Genomic DNA, 25,771 nt, shown 5'->3' with positions numbered 1-25,771 from the left:
GCTTATCATATATTTATATTTCATGATTTTCTATACTTCAATTATTTTCCCATCTTCTGTGCACTAATTTGCCAATATGCTAAAATACATGCTATCCCAAATTAATCTGATCTTGCCAGAAACAGAAAGAATCTATATGGTAATGATAGAGCAAACTTTTATAAATAGCAAAAACCTACAAAATGTCAAAATGTATAATGACTTCCGCTGTCCCTAACAGCAGTTTGCTTTGTTTAGTTCAGAATTAACAGACACCGGAGGCATTAACCACTGAATGAGAAATCTGGTCTCAACCTGAGATAACAGGGCACATCAAGACCCCCAACCCCAGCTCCAAAGTTTCATAAACCACATGATTGTAAAAGTTAAGATGTAAAGAACCACTGCTAACTTTGCTTTCCTGACTAAGAATGCCCCTTCCCCTGGGCTAGAATAGTTAGATGAATCTTAAAGCTGGACAAATCTTAAAGGCAAACTCCCCTAACAAAGAAGTGCTACATCTGGGCTGACAGCTAGACAAATCTTAAAGGTAAACTCCCCTAACAACAAAGGAGTGCTACAGCTAGGTCAAAATTTAACTGTCTTGTGACCATGATTTGTATATCAGCAATGTGGATTGTGAGAATGAAATGTAACCACTTGAATGAGATCAAGGCTGTAAAACCCTATAAAAGAAGGAGTTGTAACCCAGTGCATGGTCAATCCTGGCACCACTTTTAGGTGCGATCCCTCATTGATGAAATAAACTTTTTGTTATTTTACTTCCATTCTGTGCCTCTCTGTGAGGGTCACTTACCAATTCCTTCCATAACAGTAAGATTTAAATTCTCTCCAAATTGTTCTACAGATTAAATGCTATCTTCACTTTAATCCAAGCAGGCTACTCCTCAGATACTGACAAACTGATTTAAAGTTTATAAGGAGGCTAGAACAGACAATGCAATACTGAAGATGAAAGTAAAAAAACTGACAATTCATGATCTCATATAAAGCTGGAGTAATCAAGACAATCTAGTACCAGCTGAAATAATGACAAATAGATTAGGGAAACAGCATAGAGAGCTACAAATAAACCAACAGTGGACACAGTGTCAACTGATCTTTGATAAAAGAACAAAGAAAATTCAAATGGAGCAAGAACAGTTTCTCTATAAATGGTGGCAGCACACTGAACATTTGAACATTAAAAAACAAACAAACAACAAAGGATCTAGACAAAGACCTTACATTCTCTGCAAAAATTAACTCTAAATGAATAGTGTCAAAGACTTAAACATGTACCTTGCCAAAAAAAATTTACAGATGATAAACATATGAAAAGATGTTTATCATATGTAGCAGACATCCCTGCCCAGTCCTAGAGGGCTATAAGTGGCACATGCTTCTTGCTTTCCCTAATTTCACTATACTATTTTACATCAGGAATCAGAATGAAGCCCTATGTGACTGAAATGGGCATGTCATATGGAAGACCAGGCAAATATAATCCCTCCTCCCAATGGCTGCCAATGAGGCCTAAGCCCTTGTCTGTGAAGGGGCAGGCCTCTGCTGAGTCATATGCATACGGGCCAGGGATTTAGCTCAGCGGTTCCACTGCCTGCTTCGCAAGCACAAGGTCCTAAGTTTGATTCCTGATCCCCCCCGCAAAAAAAGGTAGCTGAGTTATGTGCAGCTGAGGTCAGTGTGTGACCCCAGTTGAAATCCTTTTCCTTGAATTATGGCTTCTCATTGACCCAAAGGGTTGCTTACTAACTGTACCTGGTCCCAGTACTGGTTTGTTCTATCCAAGCAAGATAAGCAGTGCTTACTCCCTAACAGCCCTGCCAAGTGCCATCATGCCAAGTGTTTCATCAGTATTTCACTAGATGCCTTCAAAGCATACCCAGTTCCATTTTCCTTCCCATGGCTGCATTCAATAAATACTGGATGCACTTAGGGGTCTTTGTCTTTGTTGCTTATAGCAGCAGTGATCAGTCCCAAGACCCAGCTTTTTCTCTAAGTCTCGTTTCTTGTCTTTATTCTTTAATTAGCCTTGTGCTGTCATGGTTCACAGGAGACCAGGACCCACTGCAGGGGTTCTGGTAACATCCCCTCTAATCACAATGTAACATTAAGAAAACTGCACACAAAGCCACAAGAGATACAACCTATTTGAACAGCCCAAACTCAACATACAACACCAAATGCTGGTTAAATGTGGAATAACAGAAAACTTACTCATTGATGGTGGGGATCCAAAATGACAGCCAATGTGGAAAAGTTTGGCAATTTTTTACAAAAGTAAAAATACTCTTCTTATGCAATCTTAGAAACAATACTCCTTGGTATTTATCCAGAAAAGTTGAAAATTAGAACAAAGAAACCCTGCACATAAAATATCTATACCAGCCTTGTTCATAATGACAAAACTTGAAAGCAACCAAACATGTTCTTCAGTAGGCAAATGGGTAAACTGAATAGCAAAACTTATACTATGGCTATTGGACAATAACAATTTTTCAACAGAGGTTCAACTCTCATAAGAAATTCACCACTCTGGGAGACATTATTAGTACTACTAACAAGTAGAGGAGGTTTTGCATGTACAGAGAGAGGGGACACATGAGCGATCTCTGTACCTTCAATTCAATATTGATAAGAACCTAAGGCTGCTCTTAAAAACTTTAACAGAAAAAGAAAAAACAAAGGAAGTTACCTATAGTTGAAATCATAAAAAAAAGGTTGCTATAGGTTGAGCATCACTAATACAAAAATCTAAAATCTGAAATGCTTCAAAATCTGAAAAATTTTGAGCACCAACACAATACCACATGTGAGAAATTCCACACCTGACCTTGTGTGGCAGGTCTCAGTGAAAACAAAGGTGTACAAAAAAATGATGTGTAAAATTATCTTTGGGTTTCATGTACTTAAATATTTTTAAAATGTCATGTTTAGACAGTGGTCTCACTCCCAATATATCTCATGTATATGAAAATACCTCAAAAATCTTAAATGGATCAAAAATCTGGTCTCATGTATTTCAGATAAGGATACTCAACTTGCATCCCAAAATGCAGAGATTTAAAGAAGAGAAAGACCACCAGCAACAGTAAAAAAAGAAAAAGGGGCAAATTTCACAGGAAAAATACACTTAAAATACGAGAATGTCTAACCTTACATTTAAGAGAATCAAATGAAAACTATAATGATATACCAAAATAGGGAAAAATACAAGTTTTCTGACACACACTAACAAAGAAAATGTGAAGTAAAATAGGCATAATCATATCTACTGGTAATAATGCAAATGACTCTATAACAGAACTATATAGTCATTTACACATTTGGCAAAGCAATCTCATTTCTAGAGCTCTATCTTTCTTTCCCTAAGACACAAAAAAACACAAAACAAAAAAAGTGCATAAAGGCATTCACTACAACTCTACTTATAGCAGTAGCAAGAGGAAAATAAACAAATCAAACCATGATTACTGTACATTATCACTAAATACCCCCAAAGATGGTTATAATTAAAAAGTTTAAGTGTAAGTAAGGATGTAGAGAAATTGGAAAGGTCTTATATTCTGCTATCTAGAATGTAAAATGGTGCAGCCCCTTAATAAAAGAGTCTAACAGGTCCTCAAAAGGTTAAATGTACAGTTACCACATGATTCAAAAATCCCACTTAATATAAAACCAAGAGAAATTACAATATATATATCCATACAAATGCTTACACACAAATGTTTATAGCTGTAGTATATACAGGAGTCAAAAAGTAGAAACAGTCCAAGTATCCATCAACTGAAGAATAAACAAAATATAGTCTATCCATACAATGTGATATTATTTAGCAAAAACAAGGAATGAAATATTGACCCATTTTATCATCTTTCATGAAGCTTGTAAACATTATGCTGAGTGAAGGAAGCTAGTCACAAAATATCACACATTATTCTATTTATGTGAAATGTCTAGAATAAGCAAATCTAAGGAAGAGAAAGGGCATTTAGTAGTTGTGTAGGTCTGGTGGTCAGCAGGAAAAAAAAAAGTGACTACCAAAAACTATGAGGTTTCTTTAGGGAGTATTGAAAGTGACTGTAGTGACAGCTGTGTGACTGTGAAACAGTGGTGTGCACAAATGAAATGAATCAACTGTACAGTATGTGTATTCTCTCTCAATAAATCTGGTACAAACACACTACTTAAGTTTGATAAATTTCTTGAAAAAACAAAAAAAAGATCCAGGAATGATTTCCATTCCTAATATTTATGTTTTATTCAGTGCACATCATAAATTGTGTATCTCTTTTTACTTCATTGCTAACAAATTCACAGCTAAATTCTGTGCTTCTATGTCTATTTTTTAACAGTGTTCTAATTCAGTTTTTGTACCCCATGCTTTGCTTTCACTGTTTCAGTTCCTAACTGTTCTACTATAACTCACTTCAATCTTCCTTGGAATTAAAACATGATGGATGGCTGAATTCTGAAAACTTAAGAATATACTCAGATACTCATGATCCTCACTACAGCCCAGAAACCCTATAAATTCAGCTTGCCTGTTGTCTATCAGTTCCTTTCATCTTACGATAGCACAGTACCTGTCACATTTACTATACACTTAGCATACAACATATTTAAAATGGAACTGAAGAGAATAAATCACTACTGAAATTTAACTGAGTCTTGGAAAATTCATTCCTTACCCTAACAGGTGAGGATGATTCCTCTGTATTTCGTTTCTGGGGCTCGCCATCCACATCTTGGCGCTTGTTCTTCATTCTTTCTCTGAGATCCCCCGTAGGTCTTTCTGGTGACCTTTGAATCAAAATACAACATAAATTACAAAACAAAAACCTAAATTTATATAACATCTTACAAAAATATACTTATAGAAAAACCTCATAAATCTTAACTTTTCTAACTGTTCTTAGCTCCTAAATTTCTCAAAAGTAACTCATTTCAACTTAAATATTAATATGCAAATATATGAGAAATACAGGTTTTATACCAATACCAATGAAAGAATTTACCATATGGAAATACACACAAATACATACAAAATAGCAAAATCATAACAGCAAATCCTTTATTCTAAGTCTAGTAATAGCATTACTTTTTTCCATGAGACAAAGTTCTCTGCCCATCTTTCCTCAAAACTACCTTATACAAAAAGTCTGAGTGAGCAAATAAGTTTTCAGATGAATGAAAGCATATATTAAAAGTGTAGTATTCATATAAACAAAAATTAAAATTATTGAAATAGTTTCTCCAAATGCGTTTATGTATATACTTACAGGTAATTAAACATATATATTAAGATGACAAATGACACTCAATCAAGAGTATTTGGCATCACAAATAAACTAAAATGTGTATTGTTTAAGGGGACAAGTAGTTAGCTAGTATTAAGGATCTGAAATTTAAATTATAATAAACTCTGAAATCTACACACAATTTCACTCAACTAAAGAAAAGTTTCCATTTGTTAATGTTCAGTTCTTATATGTTGCTGTTGCCTAACCAATCAGCATACGCCCAACTTTAGAACTACGTAAATTAGTCGTCTACGAATCAAGTTTAAATTGCTTTTGTGACACTTTATGTATGTTACCTCTTAAAGACCACTACAAAATCAGGAAGAAATCAAAAGAAAAATAAAAAGGTCACTATTAAGCAAGATCAATTTAGCAAAGCTTCTATTAAAAGCAAAATCATGTTCTAAACAGGAAGTACGTTTACCCACATATAAATATATTTTATTTATGATATCACAGTGATTAAAAATTTGGCAAATGCACTTTAACCAACAGGGCTTGTATAAAATTTGAATTTACAACATATTAAAAACACTATTTAAATTTTAATATTTCAAAAGTTAACAACAGATCAACTTCACTAACAATAAATTCTAGTATCATGGAACTGTGTCTTAAATAGAGGGAAAAGTTAGCTATACATACAGTACAAAAGAATCCATTGTTAAAACATATGTACCAAACATAATTAATTTTAAACCTAACACTTTAGTAATCTTGAAAATAACAACCTAAAGATCTCTTGGGTCTTTGACTATAGATAAGACGGCTATCCAAAGAAATTCTGACCAAATATATGGTTGTATTTCAGATTTTCATAGTACATAAAATACAAAAGCCACCTTCTATTAGTATGTGAGCAATTCTAAGTTCTTGGTGTACCTTCTGTAACTGCTGCTGTAACCTTTCCCGCGAGGTGAAGGGCCATGTACAAATCTGCATGTGTTTCCATAGAGGCAGTTGCCAGTCTTCAGCCAGTTACGGCACTGTGTCTAAGGGACAGATATTGTGTAAATTGGATTTTATATTTGGAACAAAAGACATATTAGTTGGACAAAATTAAGACAAATGCTAGCAAAACTCCAGCTCACCAGCTAACCAGTAATATATTACTCCCCAATAATAAAAAACATCAGAAAAAATATGAAAAACCAATAAGCCCTACCACCTTTTTTACTTTTTTTCCTTTTTAACTCTTTTATGAAACATTCAACAAAATTTACTAAACTACCATTCTCAAGTAAAACAATCTGCTCACCTTTACTATGCAGATCAGTTTTCAGTAATAGGATTCTAAGAGAAATGTATGACCACACCAGCAACAACTCACCTCTGTTGTACTGCCAGTGCTGGGTCCAAGCCTCTCAAACACACTGGGTCTTCGCGATGTGCTATCAGATATAGTTTTGGTATTTTCCACTGTGACTTTTCTCCTAATTTTTGACATTTTGTACCACTTTAACCAAAAAAGAAAGAAGCAAAACTGTAAAATTCTTTAGTTTAAATAACTCAGCCCATAACTTACAAATAGATAAAACTGTAGATAGCATTGTAAAACAACAGGAATATTCCTTGGGGAGAACAGAGGACAAGAAGAATGACACTTAAAAAAAATAAAGTATCTTATAAAACATGTCTTATTAGTAAATATGAAACAGCTTTGAAATCTATACCACTACTGTGGAGTAAACAAGTATGATTCTATTCAGCAACAAGGCTTTTCATGGTATATTCAATCTCAGAAAAAAATACTGCAAAATGTTTAACAAGTTACTTAGAAAAATTGTTTCAAAATTGAGTAACCCCATCCTTTAAGGAACAATTGTTAACCAACATCTGCCTGTTTTGTTTTTTGTTTTTTTGGTTCCGGGGATTGAACTCCAATCCTTGTGCTTGCAAGGCAGGTGGCAGAACCACTGAGCTAAATCCCTGGCCCGACATCTGCCTAACTGAAAAAGATGTATCAGAAAATGAAAAACTAAAACCAGGTAAAACTTTTCCTGATAAGGTCTTGCCATGCCATGCAGGCTGGCCTCAAACTCACTGCAATCTTCCTGCTTCAGTCTCCTGAGTACTGGGATTACAGGCATGGGACACCAGACCTGGCTCAGCATATTCTGTATGTTTTATACAGTTTAAGTGACAGCAGAAGTTTAGCCTCAAATCAGCATGGAAGAAAAATAAGCATTAAATATTTTCTTTTTCTTCAAAGGTCAAAGAAAAGCAGCCTGATAAGGATATTTATTTTCTGGTAAAATAACAAAAAGGCCTTCAGGTTGATAAGATGACTTTTTTCAAAACAGGACAAGCTGTAGAACTAGAAAAAGTCAACAAGTTACTACAACCTATCCTACGCTGACATAAAAGTCAAAGGTGCTAGAAGTAATACATAGGCTATTTTACCAACAAGAAAAGAAAGGCAAATGATAAAAATATTTCTAGCCAGGTATAGGGGCAAAGGCCTATAATACCAGCACTCAGGAGGCTGAGATTGGAGGAGTCCTGGGAGTTCAAGGCCAGCCTGAAGTATACAGCAAGACGGGTGGGTGTGTGGGTGTATGGGTGTGTGATTCAACTTTAAAAGCTATTAAATTCTAGACCAATAACTGTCTGCTGTGAAAAGTGGGAGGGAACTGCCAAATAAGAACAAGCAAAAAGAACTAAGCTATATCACACTTTAAACCGTAATAGTTTTCAAAACTTACTACAATGAAGCATGGCAGCTAAAAAAACTGAAAGTTCCATTTGGTAAAGAACTAGTCTTTTTCCTGATGATCAAACCTCCTATATGTCAGGCACTCAACTACATCCCCAGCCTTTTTGGGTCTCATTAAGCTGCTCAGGCTGGCCTTGAATTCCATCTTCCTGCCTCATCCTCCCAACTAACTGGGATAACAAATTTGTACTATCCACACCTGGCTTGGAAGTAATCGTTACAAAGACCACAAACACTCTTTAATAAGGTCTCAAAGTAAAGAAGTAGCTAACACTGGAGAGGACATTAAGTCATGGTAGTACTAAAGCAAAACAATAAATAATAAAAATTCAAAACAATATTTAGTTAAATTATTCTCCACGTAGTATTTTGTAAAACATTAAAAAATGAGAGCACTTCACCAAAATGATGACAAGAAGAAAATAAAACTGATACAATATGGTAGTTTAGTTATTATTCTCTAACATAAGATGTAACTATTGTTTTAATACAATAACAACTAGTTTTTAAGCCCTTAAAAATAATTTTAAAGTAATTAGAAATTATAAAAATTAGCCCAGTGTCACATAAGAATTTGCTGCAACATAAAATCACTTATGCATCAACTGTTCTCCAAGTAAAGAACTATATAGCCAATTCTACATAATAGTGTCCACCTTATAATCTTTATTTTTCTTAAACTCATTCAGCCTAAACGTGAACAAATCAAAGAAAATTTGGTATACTTTTATATGCTCTTTTTGATTTACTAAGCATAAAGACTGTTATGGCTTGTGTCTAGAAGTCCCCCCAAGGCCTCATGCAGTTACAGGTAGGGCTGGATGTAGAGCGTGTGATGCTGGGATCAAGGGTGTATGACTGCTAAATCAGTCTGCTGATGAGTTTGGCATAGTTCTGGGTAGATAAGATATGAGGGACAGAAAGAGGGTTGCTTGTTGGGTTGCTTGCTTGTGGTTCAACCATTCATTTTTTTAAAGTTTCTTAATAAATTTAAAATTGAATGGGTTCAAAATTTCCTCATGAGCTATTTCTATAGAACGTGAAGGAAATTTTTATCTTCAGAAGCAGCCTGTCTCATCCCACCACACTACCTCAAAGAAACAAGCCCTATGTTTACATTTTTCCCTCTACCGTCAACAGAAATGGGTTAGTTCTGTTTCTAATACCCTTACTCTAAATTGGCCTTGACTCCCCTAAACATATCCTCCTCTCAAAAAACAAAACAAATCAATGTAGCAGATTCCAGAATTGGGACAATAAGCTATTTATGATTCTATCTGAAAGGCTGGTCATCTATCATCTTTCCTGTTTTGCCAATGAATGAGGGAATTAACTCTCTTGGATTTTTTGTTTTGTTTTCTACTGTCACCTTTGTTTAGATCAGCACTATTCTCTGACCCACTGATAGAAAGCAGTTTCACAATTTCACTGTAATCTTAGAACCTAATACAAGTTTTGAAGATTCCAAAGAGTTTATATTCTTGCCCCTTGAAAAGTGGCTTTCTGCATAGACAAAACTGCTTTTAGAAGTGAAATCAAGAACTACTAAAGAGTGATCTACTACTTTGTGATTTTTCCAGGAATTTTACACCCAGCTACTGCTGAATCATCTAGGGAAGAAATGCAATGAAGCCAAGGCACTCTCCTTTTTTCTTACAGTCCAACAGTGCCAGACTTTGCCTTACCAATGCACCACATCTTGGTATCAGGTCTAGGTTAAAAAGTAGGCCTAGAGATCTGAGGAAAAAGGGGGAAAGCAGAAATTAAAAATTTCTAATTAGAATGATGTCTGCTAGGGTTTGGATCAATGTCTCGCAAAGGTCCAAGGTGGGGTCAGGGATTTAGCTCAGTGGATCCAGCTCCTGCCTCGCAAAAGCAAGGATGGGAGTTCAATACTGGGTACCAAAAAAGAAAAAGAAATGGCTTGGTCCCAGGGCAGCAGCACTGCGAAATGAAACCCAATGGGAAGATCTTAGGTCTTGAGGACCTTAGGCCACAGAGGGGGACCTTGGGACCTCAATATATTCTTCTTTCTCTGCTTCCTGGTTTCTGATATAAGCAGTTTGCTTTTGCATGTTCTCCTGCCATTGTGTGCTACCCTCCAAAGAGACCCAGTGTTGAGCCCAATGTTGGACTCCAACTGTGAGCTAAAATAAACTTTCTTTTCTTCAGGAGCCTATTTCACATATTTCATTATAGTAACGCAAAGCTGACTAATGCATATTCATCTAGGAACTTCTATTAGTCAATAATAAAGTTACTTAAATATTAGTACCAAGACATTCATGAGTTTGTAAATAAAAATATTATAAGTATGCTTGTATAGATACAACATATAACTTTTAAAATATTTGTCCAAGCTGGGCATGGTAGCACATGCCTGTAATCCCAGCACTCAGGAGGCTGAGGCAGGAGGATCGCTATGAGTTCAAGACCAGCCTGGACTACATAGTGAGTTCCAGGTCAGTCTCAAAACAAAAACAAATATACACACAAAAAAATTTCATGTATCCAGGGCTGGGGATTTGGCAGCAGTGGTTCTGGTGCCTGCCTCGCAAGTGCAAGGGTCCAAGTTCGATCCCTGGTACCAAAAAAAAAAAAAAAAAAAAAAAAAAAATAACATTTGTCTGAAATATACAACCTACAATACGCCAGATAAAGGCTTTCTTTCCATATAATTATTAAAATTATGTTACCAGCCAATCTGACAATTAGAATTTTCATTCCTGTTTACAAATCTGGCCCCATGTGAAAGATGAATACCACAACAAAATAAAAAATGCACATTTGACTGAGGGAGAAAAAAATTTCTACACTTGCAACCACAGGCTTCAATGAGACCTAAACACTTAAAAGTATGTAAATTAGAAACACTAAAATAAGATAAAAACGTAAATGTTAAAGTCCTTCATATCACTGAGGCCATAAATTGAGGTCACGGTAGTAACTTACTATAATTTACACTTTTTGTAAGGTTTTACTCCATTTTTGTTTTAGTGTTATAGCCATCACACTTCTATCCACATTATCATGACTTTCCCAATCAAGGGCATTATTAAAGCCAGGCAACAATGGTTAAAGCCTTTTCAATTATTTTGCTATTTCTTTTCTCCATTGGCAGAGTAAATGAGTATCTAGAGTTCTTATGAACTCTTTTTGAATAAAAAAAGAAAACAACAGTGAAAACCTGAGACACTTTGAGTCTACTGAGTTAGATACAAGAATCTTAAAAATGGGAAATGTTCCCCTACTCCAGAAAACGTCCAATTATCACAATGTGCTCAGAGGTTCATACCATAAACATGGTTGAAAGAAACACAGAGGGGCCTCTTTCTGAATAAGCAATTACTCTTAACACCTAATTATTAAAATCTTGTCAATAAAACATGCATAGGTTCAGAAGGTCTTCTCCGAAGTGCTCTGGGGGGCCGGGGATTTAGCTCAGTGGTTCTGCCGCCTGCCTCACAAAGGCAACATCCTGAGTTCAAGCCCCAGTACCAAAAAAAAAAAAGTCATGAAAGTGCTTTGGACCACAGTATTTTGTATTTCAGGCTTTTCAGATTCTGAAATATTTGAAAATATATATGGCAAGATATCTTGGAAGTAGGACGTTAAGTTTAAATTCAAAATTCATTTGTGTTTCATACACATAGCCTGAAGATATCTTTATGCGGTATTTTTATTTTTTTATTTGTATTTATTTATTTATTTTGATACCAGGGATCGAACTCAGGACCTTGTGCTTGCAAGGCAGGCGGCAGAACTACCGAGCTAAATCCGTGGGCCCTATGCAGTATTTTTAGTGCATCTGCATTTTGACTACAACTCCTCACATGAAGTTAGAATTTTCCTCTAGTAGTTGTCATACTGGTGCTTAAAGAATTTTTAATTTTGCAATGTTTTAGATTTTAGAATTTCAGGCTAGGGATGCTAAAACTATCAGTTTTGACATCTTCAATTCAATCTATTACTACATCTTTCCAATGTCTCAGCTAACAGTAGCATAAGCAAATGCATAAATTATGTTAAGTAGCAGCATACTAGATAATAGTTAAATAATGAAGCAATTAAAACTATATAAATATTCCAAGTACAGTAGTAGGACAAATCCTTATATCCTCAACTTTTTTTTTTGGTACCAGGGATTGGACTAGGGACCTTGTGCTTGCGAGGCAGGTCCCACTAGCCTAAACTTCTAATGTAAAAGGGTTATATTAAAAATAAGGTCTCTTCACACTTCATATTCTTTTTTCATATTTTTTATCTTGGTTTTTTGAGACAGGGTCTTGCTGTGTAGTCCAGGCTGGCCTTGAATTCAAAGCAATCCTCCTGCTTTAGCCTCCTAAGTGCTGGGATTACAGAAGTGTGCTACCAGACCTGGCTTACATTTCATATTCTTAAAAGGAAAAAACAGCTAAATTTATTTGATAAAGTTTAAGAGAACTTTTTAAATAAGAACTTTATAAAACAACCTTACAGATTGATGATCTGTGGATGATTCAAGAGTAAAACAATTCTAAACTGAATTCCAAATAGAGCTAACAGAACTTGACATTCCATGCTGGCAACTATTATACAATGAATAGAGCTGCAACATACAAAATTATCCCCCCCCAAAATATATCTGTATCTATTATATTTCTCCACACCATTTAATGTTTCAACTGCTAATAAATACCTGGTAAAATAGCTCCATCTTTGTATAAGACTGGGGGGATGAAAAGATGGGGAAAACTAACATCCACTGAAAACCAATATTCCATATAAATGTAAGTTAAACAATTTTGCTTTTCATATGTAAATGCCAATGCTTACTATAATACAAATTAACACTGATAACTTACTAAAATTTTAATGACATAGACAAAATAACATCCACTCACTAGATTTTAACATTTTAAATTTATATCATGTATATGAAAATGAGAAAAGTCTGCATATTTCAAAACATAAAATCATTGTTAATTTTTTTTTTTTTTTGTACAGGGGATAGAACACGAGGCCTTGCTTTTGTGAGGCAGACTGAGAAACCACTGAACTAAATTCTGGCCCTCAATGTTCATTTTAAATCACCAGTAATCAGGAATCCAGCAAGAGGCCCTCCATATGCATGGGTTCTGCAACCATGAACTCAACAAACCTCAGATAAAACATATTCTAAAAAAAGGTGTCCACAGATGTTTAAATACATTGTTTCTTTGGTGTGAGAAATCTAATGTGGAAATAAGGACTAAAATGTTTAACAGATATTGGGAAATGTAAAGAAAATGTTCAAATGGGAAGGGGAACAAGGGAGGAGGGAGGGAGAAAGGAAGGGACAAGGAAAAAAAGTGAAAATAGAAGGAAAAAATAGAAATAAAACTTCTGTATATAAGGAGGGGAGGGGGCTAGAGGGAAGGTAAGAGTGGATAAAATAAAATTTATTTTTAAAAAGTGCCTGTAATGAACATACAAAAACTTTTTTCTCATTATTCCACAAACAATACAGTATTAACAACTATTTACATAGCATTCGTATTGCATTACTATAAGGTAGACTATATATGGATGAAACCAGGTCATACCAGATGCACAGTAAAAGTCTTAAGTTTCAGAGTGCTATTTTTAGTCACAAATTGCTACATGCCTGCATCAACTTTCTTAGTCTGTTGACTCTCCTGTTATCACCTAAATATTTAAGAAACTAGAAGTTATTTTAAAATGTATAGATTGTGTCCACAAAACGCTCCAAACTATTGCTTATGTAGATAGTAAAGCCAATAATGTCAAATTTTTTTAGCCTTTTTTAATCAGTAAATAATTGTAGTACATAATATACATGTACATATTATGCACTTGGTACATATACATAACATATCTTAATTATTTTTTAAAATCACCTTTCCCTGCCCTCCTCCCCTCCATCTTTGGATCTCCTTTACCTTTGGGAAAGATCTCTCTCCCTACTTCCTAGTGATGTCAAATATTACAGAAACAGACCCAGCTAACTAGCCACATACACATGGGAATGTACTGCATAATCATTTGGCTTTACTCCAACAGCACTACAAACTTCAGATCTTTTCCAAACTTTTTAAATGAGTTTCTTAAAAATCCAAACACTTGAAGAGACTGCCAATGCCCAAAATGTTCAAAGTCGCTCAAATTAGCCTCCCCATGTAACCAAATAGTTTAGGACAATATCATCCACAATCAAGATCTTACAGTATTATCAACTCTGAATTATTTTCCAGCCACATAAATTACGCGTCTAGTCAGAAAAAAAAAAAAAACCTGACAACTACAGACCTTCTCCTTTTATTTTTCTTCTCCGGTTTCTGACAAGACAAATGGCAAAAGTAACTACGTCGGGAATGGTAAGGATAAAGTAGCTCTCCTCAACTCCCAAGACTTAAATCGTTAAAACTGCCGGGAAATAAGCAAAACCAAATACACTCAAATATAAGAACCTTTTTTTCTTTAATATATCTGAGATGAGTGAAGAGGGAGACTCTAAAACTAAGACCATATTGTGCACCACCCTCCTATCGCATACAAATGAGAACATCGCTCAAGGGTTCCCACGCCTACCTACATCAGATAGAAGAGAGGCACAACCTTTGGTCTGAGTAGAGCTGTCCCCTTAGTCGAGCGCCAAAATCATAACCAGAGTAAGAAACGAGGTCGGGGCATAGGAAGCTACTGCAGAGTTCAGTAAAGGATGCTCAGGCTGCGCTGAAAACCCGAAGAGGTGAGGACGATGGACCCCTATCTCAGGCCTCCCTATCCCGGGATCGGCGGACACCTTTCGTCAGATACCCACACCTACTTAATGACTGCTTACCTCCTTTCCAAGTTCCCTTTCCCAGCACAGTTCCGAGGTGTCACCACTACCTCCGCTCCAAGGAGCGGGGGAGGCGACAATCTGTCCCCGCGCCTGGACCTGGGAAAAGGACGACAAGGAGAGGGATGTGCACGCGCGGCTCTGCCACGGCAAGCGAGGGGCTCCAGGGCAGCCGACAAGCGGAAGTCGTCCGCCACTTCGCCAGGGTCAAGCGAGACCCGGACGTAGGAAAAAAACAGAACCAAGAGACTGAAAAGTAAGAAGAGGATACGAATACACAAACAGGCCGTTAGGCGGATCGTCTGAAAACGCCGCCGGAAATCAGAGGTTTGCCGAGTTCTTGTGCTGACGCAGACAGCTTCCGGCCGCCAAATTAGTCGTCAGAGCACAGGCCTCGCCCCTCGCGGCCACGCCCCCGGGTGTAAAGTCGACGCGGCCGAGCTAGGCGCTGGCGGTGGCGGTAGAAATCAGTAGCTTGTTCCTTAGGAGACCACGGCACAGCGAGCTGGGAGGTGGGACAGCTGAGTTCCAGTCAAAAGACAAATTTTTGCCTTTTTAATTATATAGCGTGTTACGGTGAACAGGTGGTGTAGACACCATGTTTGTTGCTGCAAATAATACAGCCATTGTTTTCTTTCCTTCCCAGTGTTTACTGAGAGGCCGAGCTGGAGAGAGAGGCAGGATCTGTTCTGAGTTTCACAGGCCTTGGGGTCCTGGCCTTCGCCAGTGGTTGGGGCGGCCCGAAAGTACGGTGGTGTTTTTAGAGGCGCAAACAAGTTTACTGGAACGACCAGAAAACTTGAACGTACTCCTGACCAACTTTCCTCCCGTTGGGTAGAGACAATTATCTCCTTGGAACTGTACTACATTTGCTTGAGGTAGCTAGCGAAGCATCAGAAATTAAAAGTGAACATACACGCGAATCTGTCTTAATTTCAAAGTAGCATATATTGTGTTCTTTGGCAAAAGCAAGGAGGAATGGGAAAATCGTTTATGAAAACTACTCATCAAATTTAGAAACTAGTACGATATGGTCTCGCTAGAATCCGTAAAATTACGGAAGCAGAGTGAAAAGTCAAGGGCATTAAACGTTCCTGATGACATGCCAGGCTATTTTAGAGATAGCAGCTAGAGCTTCTGTACAAGTAGGTTTGATATAACGTTCTGGCAGCAAGAATCCGTATCTGCCTGTATCTCGAAGTTCAATTGTAAATGAGTACTTAATGCCCAAATCATAGATCCAGTCATCGGAACCTCCAGGAGCCAGGTCTAAAACAAGAAGAAAAGATAGATATTTCAAATTAACAAAATGAGATTTTTTTTTGTAAAAATGAAAGTAAGTTTGCACTTTTCTGATTATTAAATAACCTGAGTTTCTTGCAGAAAATGGAGATTGATGGGAAACAGGTTAAGGAAGAAAACAAAAATTATCCATAACACTACCATTATACTACCAAGAAAAGATAAACACTACCGGAGAATTAGCTCAGTGGTTCCACTGCCTCACAAGTGCAAAGTCTTGAGTTCGATCCCCAGTACAAAAAACAAAAAGGAGATAACCACCAATGTTTTATTGTGTTTTTTTCAGTGCATACATTCACTTAAATTTTTACATTATTGCGTAAGTGCAATCACTTTTTTTTTTTTTTTGAGACAAGATCTTATTAGTTCAGACTGATGTGAAACTTGTGATGATCCCCCTTGTCTCAGCTTCCCAAGTGCTGGGATTATAGGCATGTGCCCTGCAAACTGACATCATTCTTAGTTTGAAGAGCCTTCTTTTGGAACGCTAGATCTCATACTGTACTTGAATATCTTTCTGTGCTCTTCTGTTCCCTTCTGTTGACCTCTTTTTTTGAGACCCAGTCCTACACTGTCATAATTACTATACGTTTATAATGTGCATTAACACCTTATTGGGTGCAATATCTTGCTAGTCTTATTTTTGGCACAGTAGATCCTCAAGTTATAACCAGACTGACATATAAACAACTTGGGTTAATTAGTTTAATGGAAGATTCATCTGCCTTTTGTTATCTATAACATGTACCCAGGTAAACATCCAGATCTCATCTGTATTGACTTACAATCAACCTCAGACAACCAACCCTCAGAAACTAATCAAGTTTCTAAGTCAAAAGTCCATTGTATTTTTTCAAATTTATTCTTTCAAATGAATTTCAGGCTCATTTAAGTGTTCACTGAGATTAATTTCATTGAAATTAACTTAGAAAAAGTTTATATTGCTTTCTCATAAACACGGAGGTAGCAGGGCACGGTGGTGCAACCCTGTAATCCCAGCTCTCTTGGAGGCTGAAGCAGAATTGCCTCAAATTCAAGGCCAGCATGGGCTACATAGTGAATTCAGGGTCAGCCTGAACTTCATAGTGACACCCTATCTCAAAAAAACAAAAAATTTGAAAAACACAAAAGCTCTTTTTCTCTTCTGTTACATCAAAAAAGTTTTCTAGATTTTTCCTATAGGTTCTGTGGATTTGTTGCATTTAATAAACACGTGTATGTGTATGTGTGTATATATGTATGTATGATGTATTTCCATGTTTGTATGTATGTAATGGGATGCAGCCAGATCTTTTTTCCATTTCCTTTTTTCTTTTTTGGCACCAGGGGTCAAACTCAGGACTTATGAGGCATGCGATGGCACCACTGAGCTAAATCCCTGGCCCTCCATTTTATTTTCTATATGATCATTTTTATATAAAGGAAAGGTCTAGCTGGGTGTAGTGGTACATGCCTGAAATCTCAGCACTCAGGAGGCAGGGGGATTGCTGTTTATTTGAGGTCAGTTAGGACTACACAGTGAGTTTAAGCCCAGCCTGCATTACTTGGTGAGACCCTGTCTCAAAAAAATGGCAAAAAGAAAAATAGTTCTAGTTTTATGTATATTTAGTTCTTGAACACTTTACCCAATGCTGATTGATACTAATATTTTTGGTTGGCTTTTTACGGTTTTCCAGGTAAACAATTATATAATAAGCAAAAATAACCATTTTTGTCTCTTTCTGCTTATACATGGATTGATTACAAAGTTCTTTACTGAAGTATGATTTATAATATTTTTAAATAGTTGTCAGGAGTGGTTTAATTAATTCAGCAAATATTTCTGACAACCATGATCAACATCTGGCATTTATTTTTCCAGCATTTTTCCTGTGCTTACACATATGTGTACATATTGATGCATCCTGGATGAATGAGTGGGTGTAGATGAACTGATTTCATAACAGGGCTATTCTAAAAGCTTCTTCAGCCCTTCACCATAGTTAATGCTTTGGGAAGCAATAATAGAGAATATGAGAATAAAAAAGCTCCAAATTGTGAAGGTAAGTGGGGTTTTTCTGTACCAGGGTAAGGTCCTGGGTCCGCATCAGCAAAGTCAGCAGTAAACCAAGGGACACCGATATAAGGTGGTTGACAGAGGAAGAGGGAAACTCTGGGGCATCCTACTAATAGAGCATCTGCTGCTCAAACATCATATTGAAAGTAGCATAAATGTGACTTTTTATACATTGTAGGTCAAACCCCGGGACTATATATATATATATTGTCTTCAGGCCTTTTCATATGCCATTCCCTACCCCTGGCCTTTTCTCACTTTTACTTGGCAACCCGTTACAGGTAGTTCTCCAGGAAACGTCACTTTACCAAGACCTTCCCATATTTCTTAACTAATTGCCTGTGTTACCTTACAGTCATTCTCAAACCTTTAAACTTTATTTTCTTTAAATCATCTAATGAAATTGCACTATACTTTAGTATTTATTTAACATCAGGAGTTGGCAGGATTATTCTGTAAAGGACCAGATTTTAAATATTTTAGGTTTTCTGGACCACATTGTTAGAATTACTGAGGTCTGCTGCTATGAAAGCCATTATACACCATATGCAAATGAATGTGCAGAACTGTGTTGCAATAACATCCACAAAGGTGAATTTCATATAATTTTCACATGTCAAAATGTATTCTTCTGTGTTTTTTTTTCATCCATTTAAAAAGATGAAAAATCATTCTTAGCTCAATGGTTACATAAAAATTAGGCTGGACTTGAGCTTTAGGCCGCAGTTTGCTGATACATACTTTCATGCTTATTTTTTATTTTTTTTATTCCTCATATCATTTACCCCCCAGCTTCAAAAGTACAAAATCATTACCTGTCATTCCACTATGGTACTTAGGAATCTCTCCATAAATATCTTCCAGCAGAAATTAATCAAGAAGACATTCAACTGTAGAATGTTATGAACTATATATTCTTGAGTACAGGTTATTGTTAAAAAGCACCTAAGAAAAATGGCATCACTAAGGTTTGTGTAGTGTACAATAGCAGTCTCCAACATGTTTGGCACCAGGGACTGGTTTCATGGAAGATAATTTTTCCACCAACCAACAGAGGGTTGGAGTGGACTGTTTCACTGTCAAATTCTCTTCTGGAGTGTGTAACCTAGATCCCTCACATAGGCAGGTCACGGTAGTGTTTGTGTTCCTGTGAGAATCTAATACCACTGATGATCTGACAGGATCAGCAGTAATGACAGGCAGTAACGCAAGGGAGGTGGGCGGCTGTAAATACAGACCACCATCTGTGTCCCAGGGTTGGGGACACTTGGTGTACAATATGCACAACCTTACATGATGGCCCTGGACGCTTTACACATTCTTTTGCCCCTTTATGACACTTTCATCTTAACCAGTGTGATACCAACTCTGTAATCTGTACTCTATACAAGCATTTCTTAAATACCATGTTGGCTTCTTTTTAGTTTAGTTATATATTATTACAACTTTGTTCAGCACTGTCACAGCTATTATGCTTCTGTTTCTAATTATTATAATTCAGTTGTTTTTACATGTGACCTTATGTTTGGAAACTACACCTACATAGAAAAATTAAATACAGATACATTTAATTACTCAGTTCTCCGAGATCTTAAAAAGAAATACTTACATAAAGTATCTGAGCCACTGCCATGTGTATACTTGGTATTTTTATGAATACTCTCAATAGCACGAACTGCTTCCCTGGCCACTAGAGACTGAAAGCAATAGGATATAGAATTTCAGTTAATGTGCAGTTCTGAAACAGGACAGGTGGAAGTTTTGAAAAACAATTACATTAATTAAATAAAAGTGTGTATGAAAAACCTAGATGTATCTAAAAAGTAAGTTAAGATGAATATATTAATGTTTTTAACTTTATGGCAATCACAAATGGTTGGTTTTAAACATAAACTCTTCCAGTGCATTGAAAATTTTGATATTTTAATTTGTGCCAAAAAATTCTCACATGGCTTTCCAGGAATCCATTTATTATGTAAAATAAACTCCATTTCAAAGGCTTGGACTTATTCCATTCCTAGACAAAATTATCATCAAACTTTAAATCAAAATTCTCTAAATATATATGCACCCACTGCATGGATGATACACTTCTCATCCTTCACACAAATTCTCTTTTCTTCATGTTTAAAATGTTTTAATTCAGTGGCACTGTGCCTGCCTGCCTGGCAAGCACAAGGCCCTGAGTTTGATTCCTGGTACCCAAAAATAAAAAATTTGTTAAAAGTCTAATGACTTCCAAAGACTCATCAAATAAAAAAGATTGTGCCCCTAGTAGGTAGCAGGATAATAACTAAGCCCACTAAGATGGACTACATTTGGTTATGAAGAACTTTTCTGAAGTTCCCACTTAACCCAGAAATTAAGACTAGCCTCGTGGTCATCACTATCACCTTCTGGACAAATCTAGCAGAATATCAGTATATCTTTCTATCTAATCTATATCTATAGATATAGATATATAATCACTGTGTATGGTATTGAGTCATTCCCTTGTCCAAAACTTACGTCTTAATGGAATCCCATTGTCTACAAAACAAAATACAAATTGATTCTGACATTTCAACCCCTTCACAAGAGGACCGTGCCTACTTTCTGATGATGTTACCCTCCACTCCTAGTCCCTTGAGCAAGCTTTCTGTGAGCAATGCCATCTCTTCTGCTTGAAAGCTTATCCCTTCCCTTTGAGTACATAGAAATCTTTCAAAATTGCCTACAATGGTGACTGTCCTTTGATGTCAGTGGTATTTTATTATTATTTCTCTGCAGTATGTCAACCCTTAATAGCCTATGAGTCCCTCAAGAATGGAAGATACCACATCCCTTCCTTTATCTCAGCACTTACCTCTAAAGGAGGTAAGAGGCCATCTCTGACTATCCCAGTCAGCACTGTGTTTCACTACTGGAATAAATTGGTTTAGTGAACATATATGTTGCTACACTCTATGAGATATTTATTCTGGGGATTGAACTCAGGGCCCTCTACCAACTGAAGCAGCATATCCCCACCCCTGTGTGTGTCTTCTTTGAACCTCTATTGTCCATGGCATTCTTAAAACAAAACAAAACAAACAAAAAACTCTTGCTTCAGTGAAGTTTTAAAGCCTCCAACCCCTTAATCCAGTGAACCTTCATCTCGGTGACTCTTGACAGATTGTTGAGGATCACCCATGATATGTATAGATTCATGGGGGACAAGCTACAGGCCTTACAGGCCTAAGGCCAATGTGACTTGCATTAGGAATAGGGAAATACTCAGAAGGCTGCATATTTCCTGGCTGTGTAAGGAAAGCGCATAATCACAGTGCTCTTTAGGCAAGATAACATCTGTTGAGGATAATGCAAAAAAAAAAAAGCAAGAATCCAGGTATAGGGAAGGACTTAATCCCCATTAACTTGTTCCCTTTGTGAGGATTAACTTGTTCCTCATTTTTTGTTGCCCCAGTCTTACTGTAGTCACTGTTCTGGGAAAAGTACACTACCCCTCCCCCTGTGCTTCTTGCTGCTCATAAAAACAGGTTAACCATGGAGATTATCGATTCTGTCCACTAGGGGCAGGCTCCTTCCAGTTCACTTGAACCTTGAATATTGTCTCTGTTTCTTTTTATTCCCCTTTGTTCCCAATACAGGTATTTCAAGAATCTGATCAGCCCCTAGCATTAGACAGTGATACAAAACATCTGTACATTTGTCATCAAGTGGAGAAAGGTTTTTTCCATAGTTTTTGCTTCTTGAACTATGTATTATTTTATTTCCGAAATCTAATGAGAAAAAGAATTAAGTAGTACTTACCAGTTCCTCATGGTCTTTGCTTTTGCTTCTGTTATAGGAATATGGGAACAGTATCTGCTGGGAGTATGAATGCATGCTGATGTAAGCTTTAGTATGCTTAATGTGTCTTCTCAAGAAATTTGCCACCGCCTTTACTTCTGGCTCTGATTCAGGATAAGGTCCACAGTAGGTTTCAGAGCATGAGAAACTTGATGCACCTTCCTCTAGTAAAGTTATAAGAGAATTTTAAGGGAGTCTAAATACTATCATAATTTCTGATTTCCTTGACAATGTATTCTCCTAACACTGATGACAGCGTATTTAGGTAAATGGATTAGGGAGAGGTCTGTAAAGAGCATAATCTTGATGTACAGGAATGTTGCTTATGTTTCTTTTGAAGCCAGATATTTACAAACATACCATGTAACCTTATTTCCAGGCCATGTGTTCCTTTCTGCCTTGGGGCAACTGTCTTGCAACTCTGAGAAAACAGACAGAAGTCTCAGAGATGCTGGATATGCTTCCAAACTTCTGATTATGTGAGGAAAAATAAACCACATTTGCTTTAATCAACTGAATTTTTTTCTAATATTTGCAGTTTAAAAATTACTATGTTTGTCGGGGCAGGGTTTTAGCTCAGTGGCACTGTGTCTGCCTAACAAGCAAAAAGTCCTGAGTTCCATCCCTGGTATGAAACAAACAAAACAGCAAACAAAAATTACTAAATATATAGTCCACAAAAGAACCTTGCTTGGGAACTCAGAATATGCAAATCAGTTTCCTGTGCTACTTTAACTTGCTAACTTGGTTTAGTAAATAAAAGGGGATAGTGATAGTTGGTGTCACTATAATGTTCATCCTTTCTGTTGAGAGAACCTTCCTTTCAACACTTCCCTCTCTCCCTAACTCACATGGGTGGAGTCCCAGGGAGCCACTATTGACTCAAAGGATTATTCCCTCTTGGAAACAACTGAGGTTCCAGAATTTGGTTTTTAATTTGTGTTCTGTCTATCTGAATCCCTCCAATGATAACGTGAAATTGAGGATAGAATCTAGTCTTAGTCCAGCTACCCCCTTGAATGAAAAATGGTAATAGTAGTCCTGCTACCATCTGAAACCCATAGAACATGTGCTGTATGTCAGGAACACTGCTAATATTTAGGCAATATCTCAGTAATTCTTCACAACAACTATATGAACTACACAGTGTTATTTTAGGACATGCAAATGTTACTATTGGTGATAGCTATCCATCACAATAAGAAACTATGCAGCATAGTGTCAAGTATCCTATCACTAGATTCAACTCTTGAATTTGTCATTTAGTAGCTATATAAACTTGGGTTTTTTTTTAAACCTATCCATACCTCAATTTTCTTATCTGCAAAATGAGGGAAATTATATGTTAACTTATCTGCAAAATGAGGGACATTATATATTAAATGAGGATTAAATGCAGATACAATGAGCTATTGTATATAATTGCTAAAGAGTGTCTGGCATACAATATATGTTCTATAACTGTTGCTGTCCATCATCATCATGATTATCATCTTTCCTATCAGACCTGTCGTACCCCAAATTCCTTAGGAATACTGAAAATCCACAAATAGACTCAGTTCAAAAAGTAAAGAGCAGAGCCTGATACTAAGATAAGGAATAGCTTGAGAGAATCCAAATTACCTAAAAGAAAAAAAAGCCCTGTGCCCATACCTGTAGAACAGGCTAATACCCTTTTTGGGGACAGGCCACCTTTTCCCAGAGTTTCTATCTCTTTAAGAGAAGTATAAATGTTTTCTTTTCCAGGAAATAATGCATTCCATTTCTCTGGGTGCCTACACGTCACTTTTGAGTGTGTCCTACTAAAATCTGTGCCTAATAATCCCTTCCTGTGCCTCTTACTGACATGTCCTAAAATTTTTTTTTCTATGACAAGAGCCAGGGAACCCACAAACTTTTTCTACAGAAGAGTGGGTTAGGTTCCTTATTTCAACCGTCTGAGAATTTCTTGGATCCAGTTTGTGACATTTTCTCTTGGTGAGCCCGTCAGGAGATAAAAGAGCCATCAGGAAAGTGACTTTGGTAAATCCAGCCAAAATTTTTTCATGTTTTATTTTCCCCACTTCCTTTAACTCTTTGCCTTCTGAAGCATTATTTTCTCCAAGCCCTTGTCCTTTGGAAAATAGTTTATCTCTTTTGTTGCCCATTTTTCACTCTCCCTGTCTACTAACTTCTGCAACCTTATGTTTGTTTTACCTTTCCAACAGTTAGAGGCTCCCCAAGTCCCTAGTAGATGAATGCTTGTACGTAAAAGCACCAAAGACAAGAGGCACTTGCTTACTCTAACCAGCATGGAAAGAGGTGTTGAGCGGTATCTCTATGATGTGTGACAGCCTCTCTCAGGTCCACATACCTTGTTACCAGATAAAATAGAACTAAAATTTGCTCGTTAGGGAGACATATATAAGGATTGGCCAATCCAGTATCTCAAGCAAAGTTTCTCATGCAACCAGCAGGGAAAACTCAGTCCTGAGACATCACGGAGAAGACCAGCCTTTGGAGTGACTCCTAAGGGAAGCAATAAATCATGCACACTTTTGGGTCCTAACCACTTTAGATAAGTGGAGATCCATTAACTGCTTTTTTTGATCTCCCTCTCTCTCTCTCTCTCTCTCTCTGTCTCTCTCTCTCTCTCTCTCTCTCGTCTCTGTCTCTCCCAACCAAAGGGCTTAAACTCAGTCCACCTGATGTCATAGCCCTCCTTTTTAGGTGCCTGGGAGCTTGTCCTAAGTTATGCTTATTCAAGGGTCCATTTGGGTAATAGCTGATGTTATCCACAGGACCATATGAAGTCTGTAGACTCAAAGTGAGGATCCCACTGGTTCACATTTTTTCCCCTCCTGTTTTCCCTAAGAAAACCCTCATGCCCTTTTTTGTCTCTTCTCTCTCACTCAGGATTTCATCTGCCAGAAAACTCAAATCCTTTAATTTTTTCTAATGTTATCAGGGAGAGACAGGAAGCTGGAGGGTGGAGGAGATTAATGGACTGTGGAGCTCAAGAAGTTTTCTCATGGCTCTGGGGTCAATTCCTAATTCCATGTGTTCCACCATGTGGGACGGGGAAGGCAAGCATGTGACCTCTTTTTTTTCCCAGCTGGTATTAGTACACAGGCCCATGGGAGAGGCTCCATTTTGGCTTTTCTCAGCTGTCTGCCATGACCTTCCTGGGTCCTAGAACTACCTTTCAAGCACTGCCTATAGGTTTTTTTCTTTTCTTTTCTTTTTCTTTTTTTTTTTTTTTTTTTTTTTTTTTTTTTTTTTTTTTTTTGGTGTTTTGAGACAGGGTCTCGCTATGTAGTTGAGCCTGACCTGGAATTCACTATGTAGCCCAGGCTGGTCTCGAACTCACAGTGATCCTCCTACCTCAGCCTCCCGAGGGCTGGGATAACAGTCATGCGCCACCATGCCCAGCCTCTTTTTCTTTTTCTTGAGTCTTTTTAGGCTGTTTCTCTAATGTTAGCTTGCTTCCTCCCTCCATGTTATTTGGTTCTTGTGTTTTGTTTTTGTTTTTTTGATACCAGGGATCGAACACAGGTTGTTGTGCTTGCGAGGCAGGCAGCGAAACCACTGGGCTAAATCCCTGGCCCTGGTTCTTGTGTTTTAATGATAATTTTGTGCTCGAGTTTATCTCCCTATCTAGAATGGCATGTGATTTTTTTTTTTTTTGAGATAAAGTCTTGCTATGTAGTTCAGGCTGATGTTGAACTAACTATGTAGCTCAGTTTCACTTCAAACTCATA

General features: G+C 37.0%; 2 protein-coding genes and 1 long non-coding RNA gene across 5 annotated transcripts in view; 1 reads left to right on the top strand and 2 right to left on the bottom strand.

Moving 5' to 3' along the window:
- Zc3h13 (zinc finger CCCH-type containing 13) overlaps positions 1-15,167 on the bottom strand; it is a 76,864-nt gene extending 61,697 nt beyond the window's left edge. For both annotated transcript variants that reach the window (XM_010637035.3, XM_019209411.2), the window contains exons 1-4: positions 14,843-15,167; positions 6,634-6,759; positions 6,186-6,295; positions 4,692-4,803 (exon numbers count right to left, since the gene is read on the bottom strand). In XM_010637035.3, the coding sequence (XP_010635337.1) occupies positions 4,692-4,803; positions 6,186-6,295; positions 6,634-6,750 (339 nt within the window). In that variant the 5' untranslated portion in view covers positions 6,751-6,759; positions 14,843-15,167. The remainder of the gene's footprint in view (positions 1-4,691; positions 4,804-6,185; positions 6,296-6,633; positions 6,760-14,842) is intronic.
- Positions 15,168-15,273: 106 nt separating this feature from the next.
- LOC104871191 lies at positions 15,274-15,966 on the top strand. Its single transcript, XR_782780.2, has 2 exons — positions 15,274-15,354; positions 15,489-15,966. It is a non-coding gene; the product is annotated as an uncharacterized LOC104871191 (long non-coding RNA).
- Cpb2 (carboxypeptidase B2) overlaps positions 15,788-25,771 on the bottom strand; it is a 65,719-nt gene continuing 55,735 nt past the window's right edge. Inside the window, exons 8-10 of one of the 2 annotated variants that reach the window (XM_010637034.3) lie at positions 21,993-22,195; positions 19,810-19,897; positions 15,788-16,111 (exon numbers count right to left, since the gene is read on the bottom strand). In XM_010637034.3, the coding sequence (XP_010635336.1) occupies positions 15,927-16,111; positions 19,810-19,897; positions 21,993-22,195 (476 nt within the window). In that variant the 3' untranslated portion in view covers positions 15,788-15,926. The remainder of the gene's footprint in view (positions 16,112-19,809; positions 19,898-21,992; positions 22,196-25,771) is intronic. The other variant, XM_010637033.3, reaches the window with a different exon arrangement.

This window comes from Fukomys damarensis, unplaced genomic scaffold (assembly GCF_012274545.1).
Source record: "Fukomys damarensis isolate Sample0158 unplaced genomic scaffold, DMR_v1.0_HiC HiC_scaffold_38, whole genome shotgun sequence".
Lineage (NCBI taxonomy): Eukaryota > Metazoa > Chordata > Mammalia > Rodentia > Bathyergidae > Fukomys > Fukomys damarensis.
Note: the sequence above shows the minus strand (reverse complement) of the source record. Positions and strands in the feature narration are given on the sequence as shown.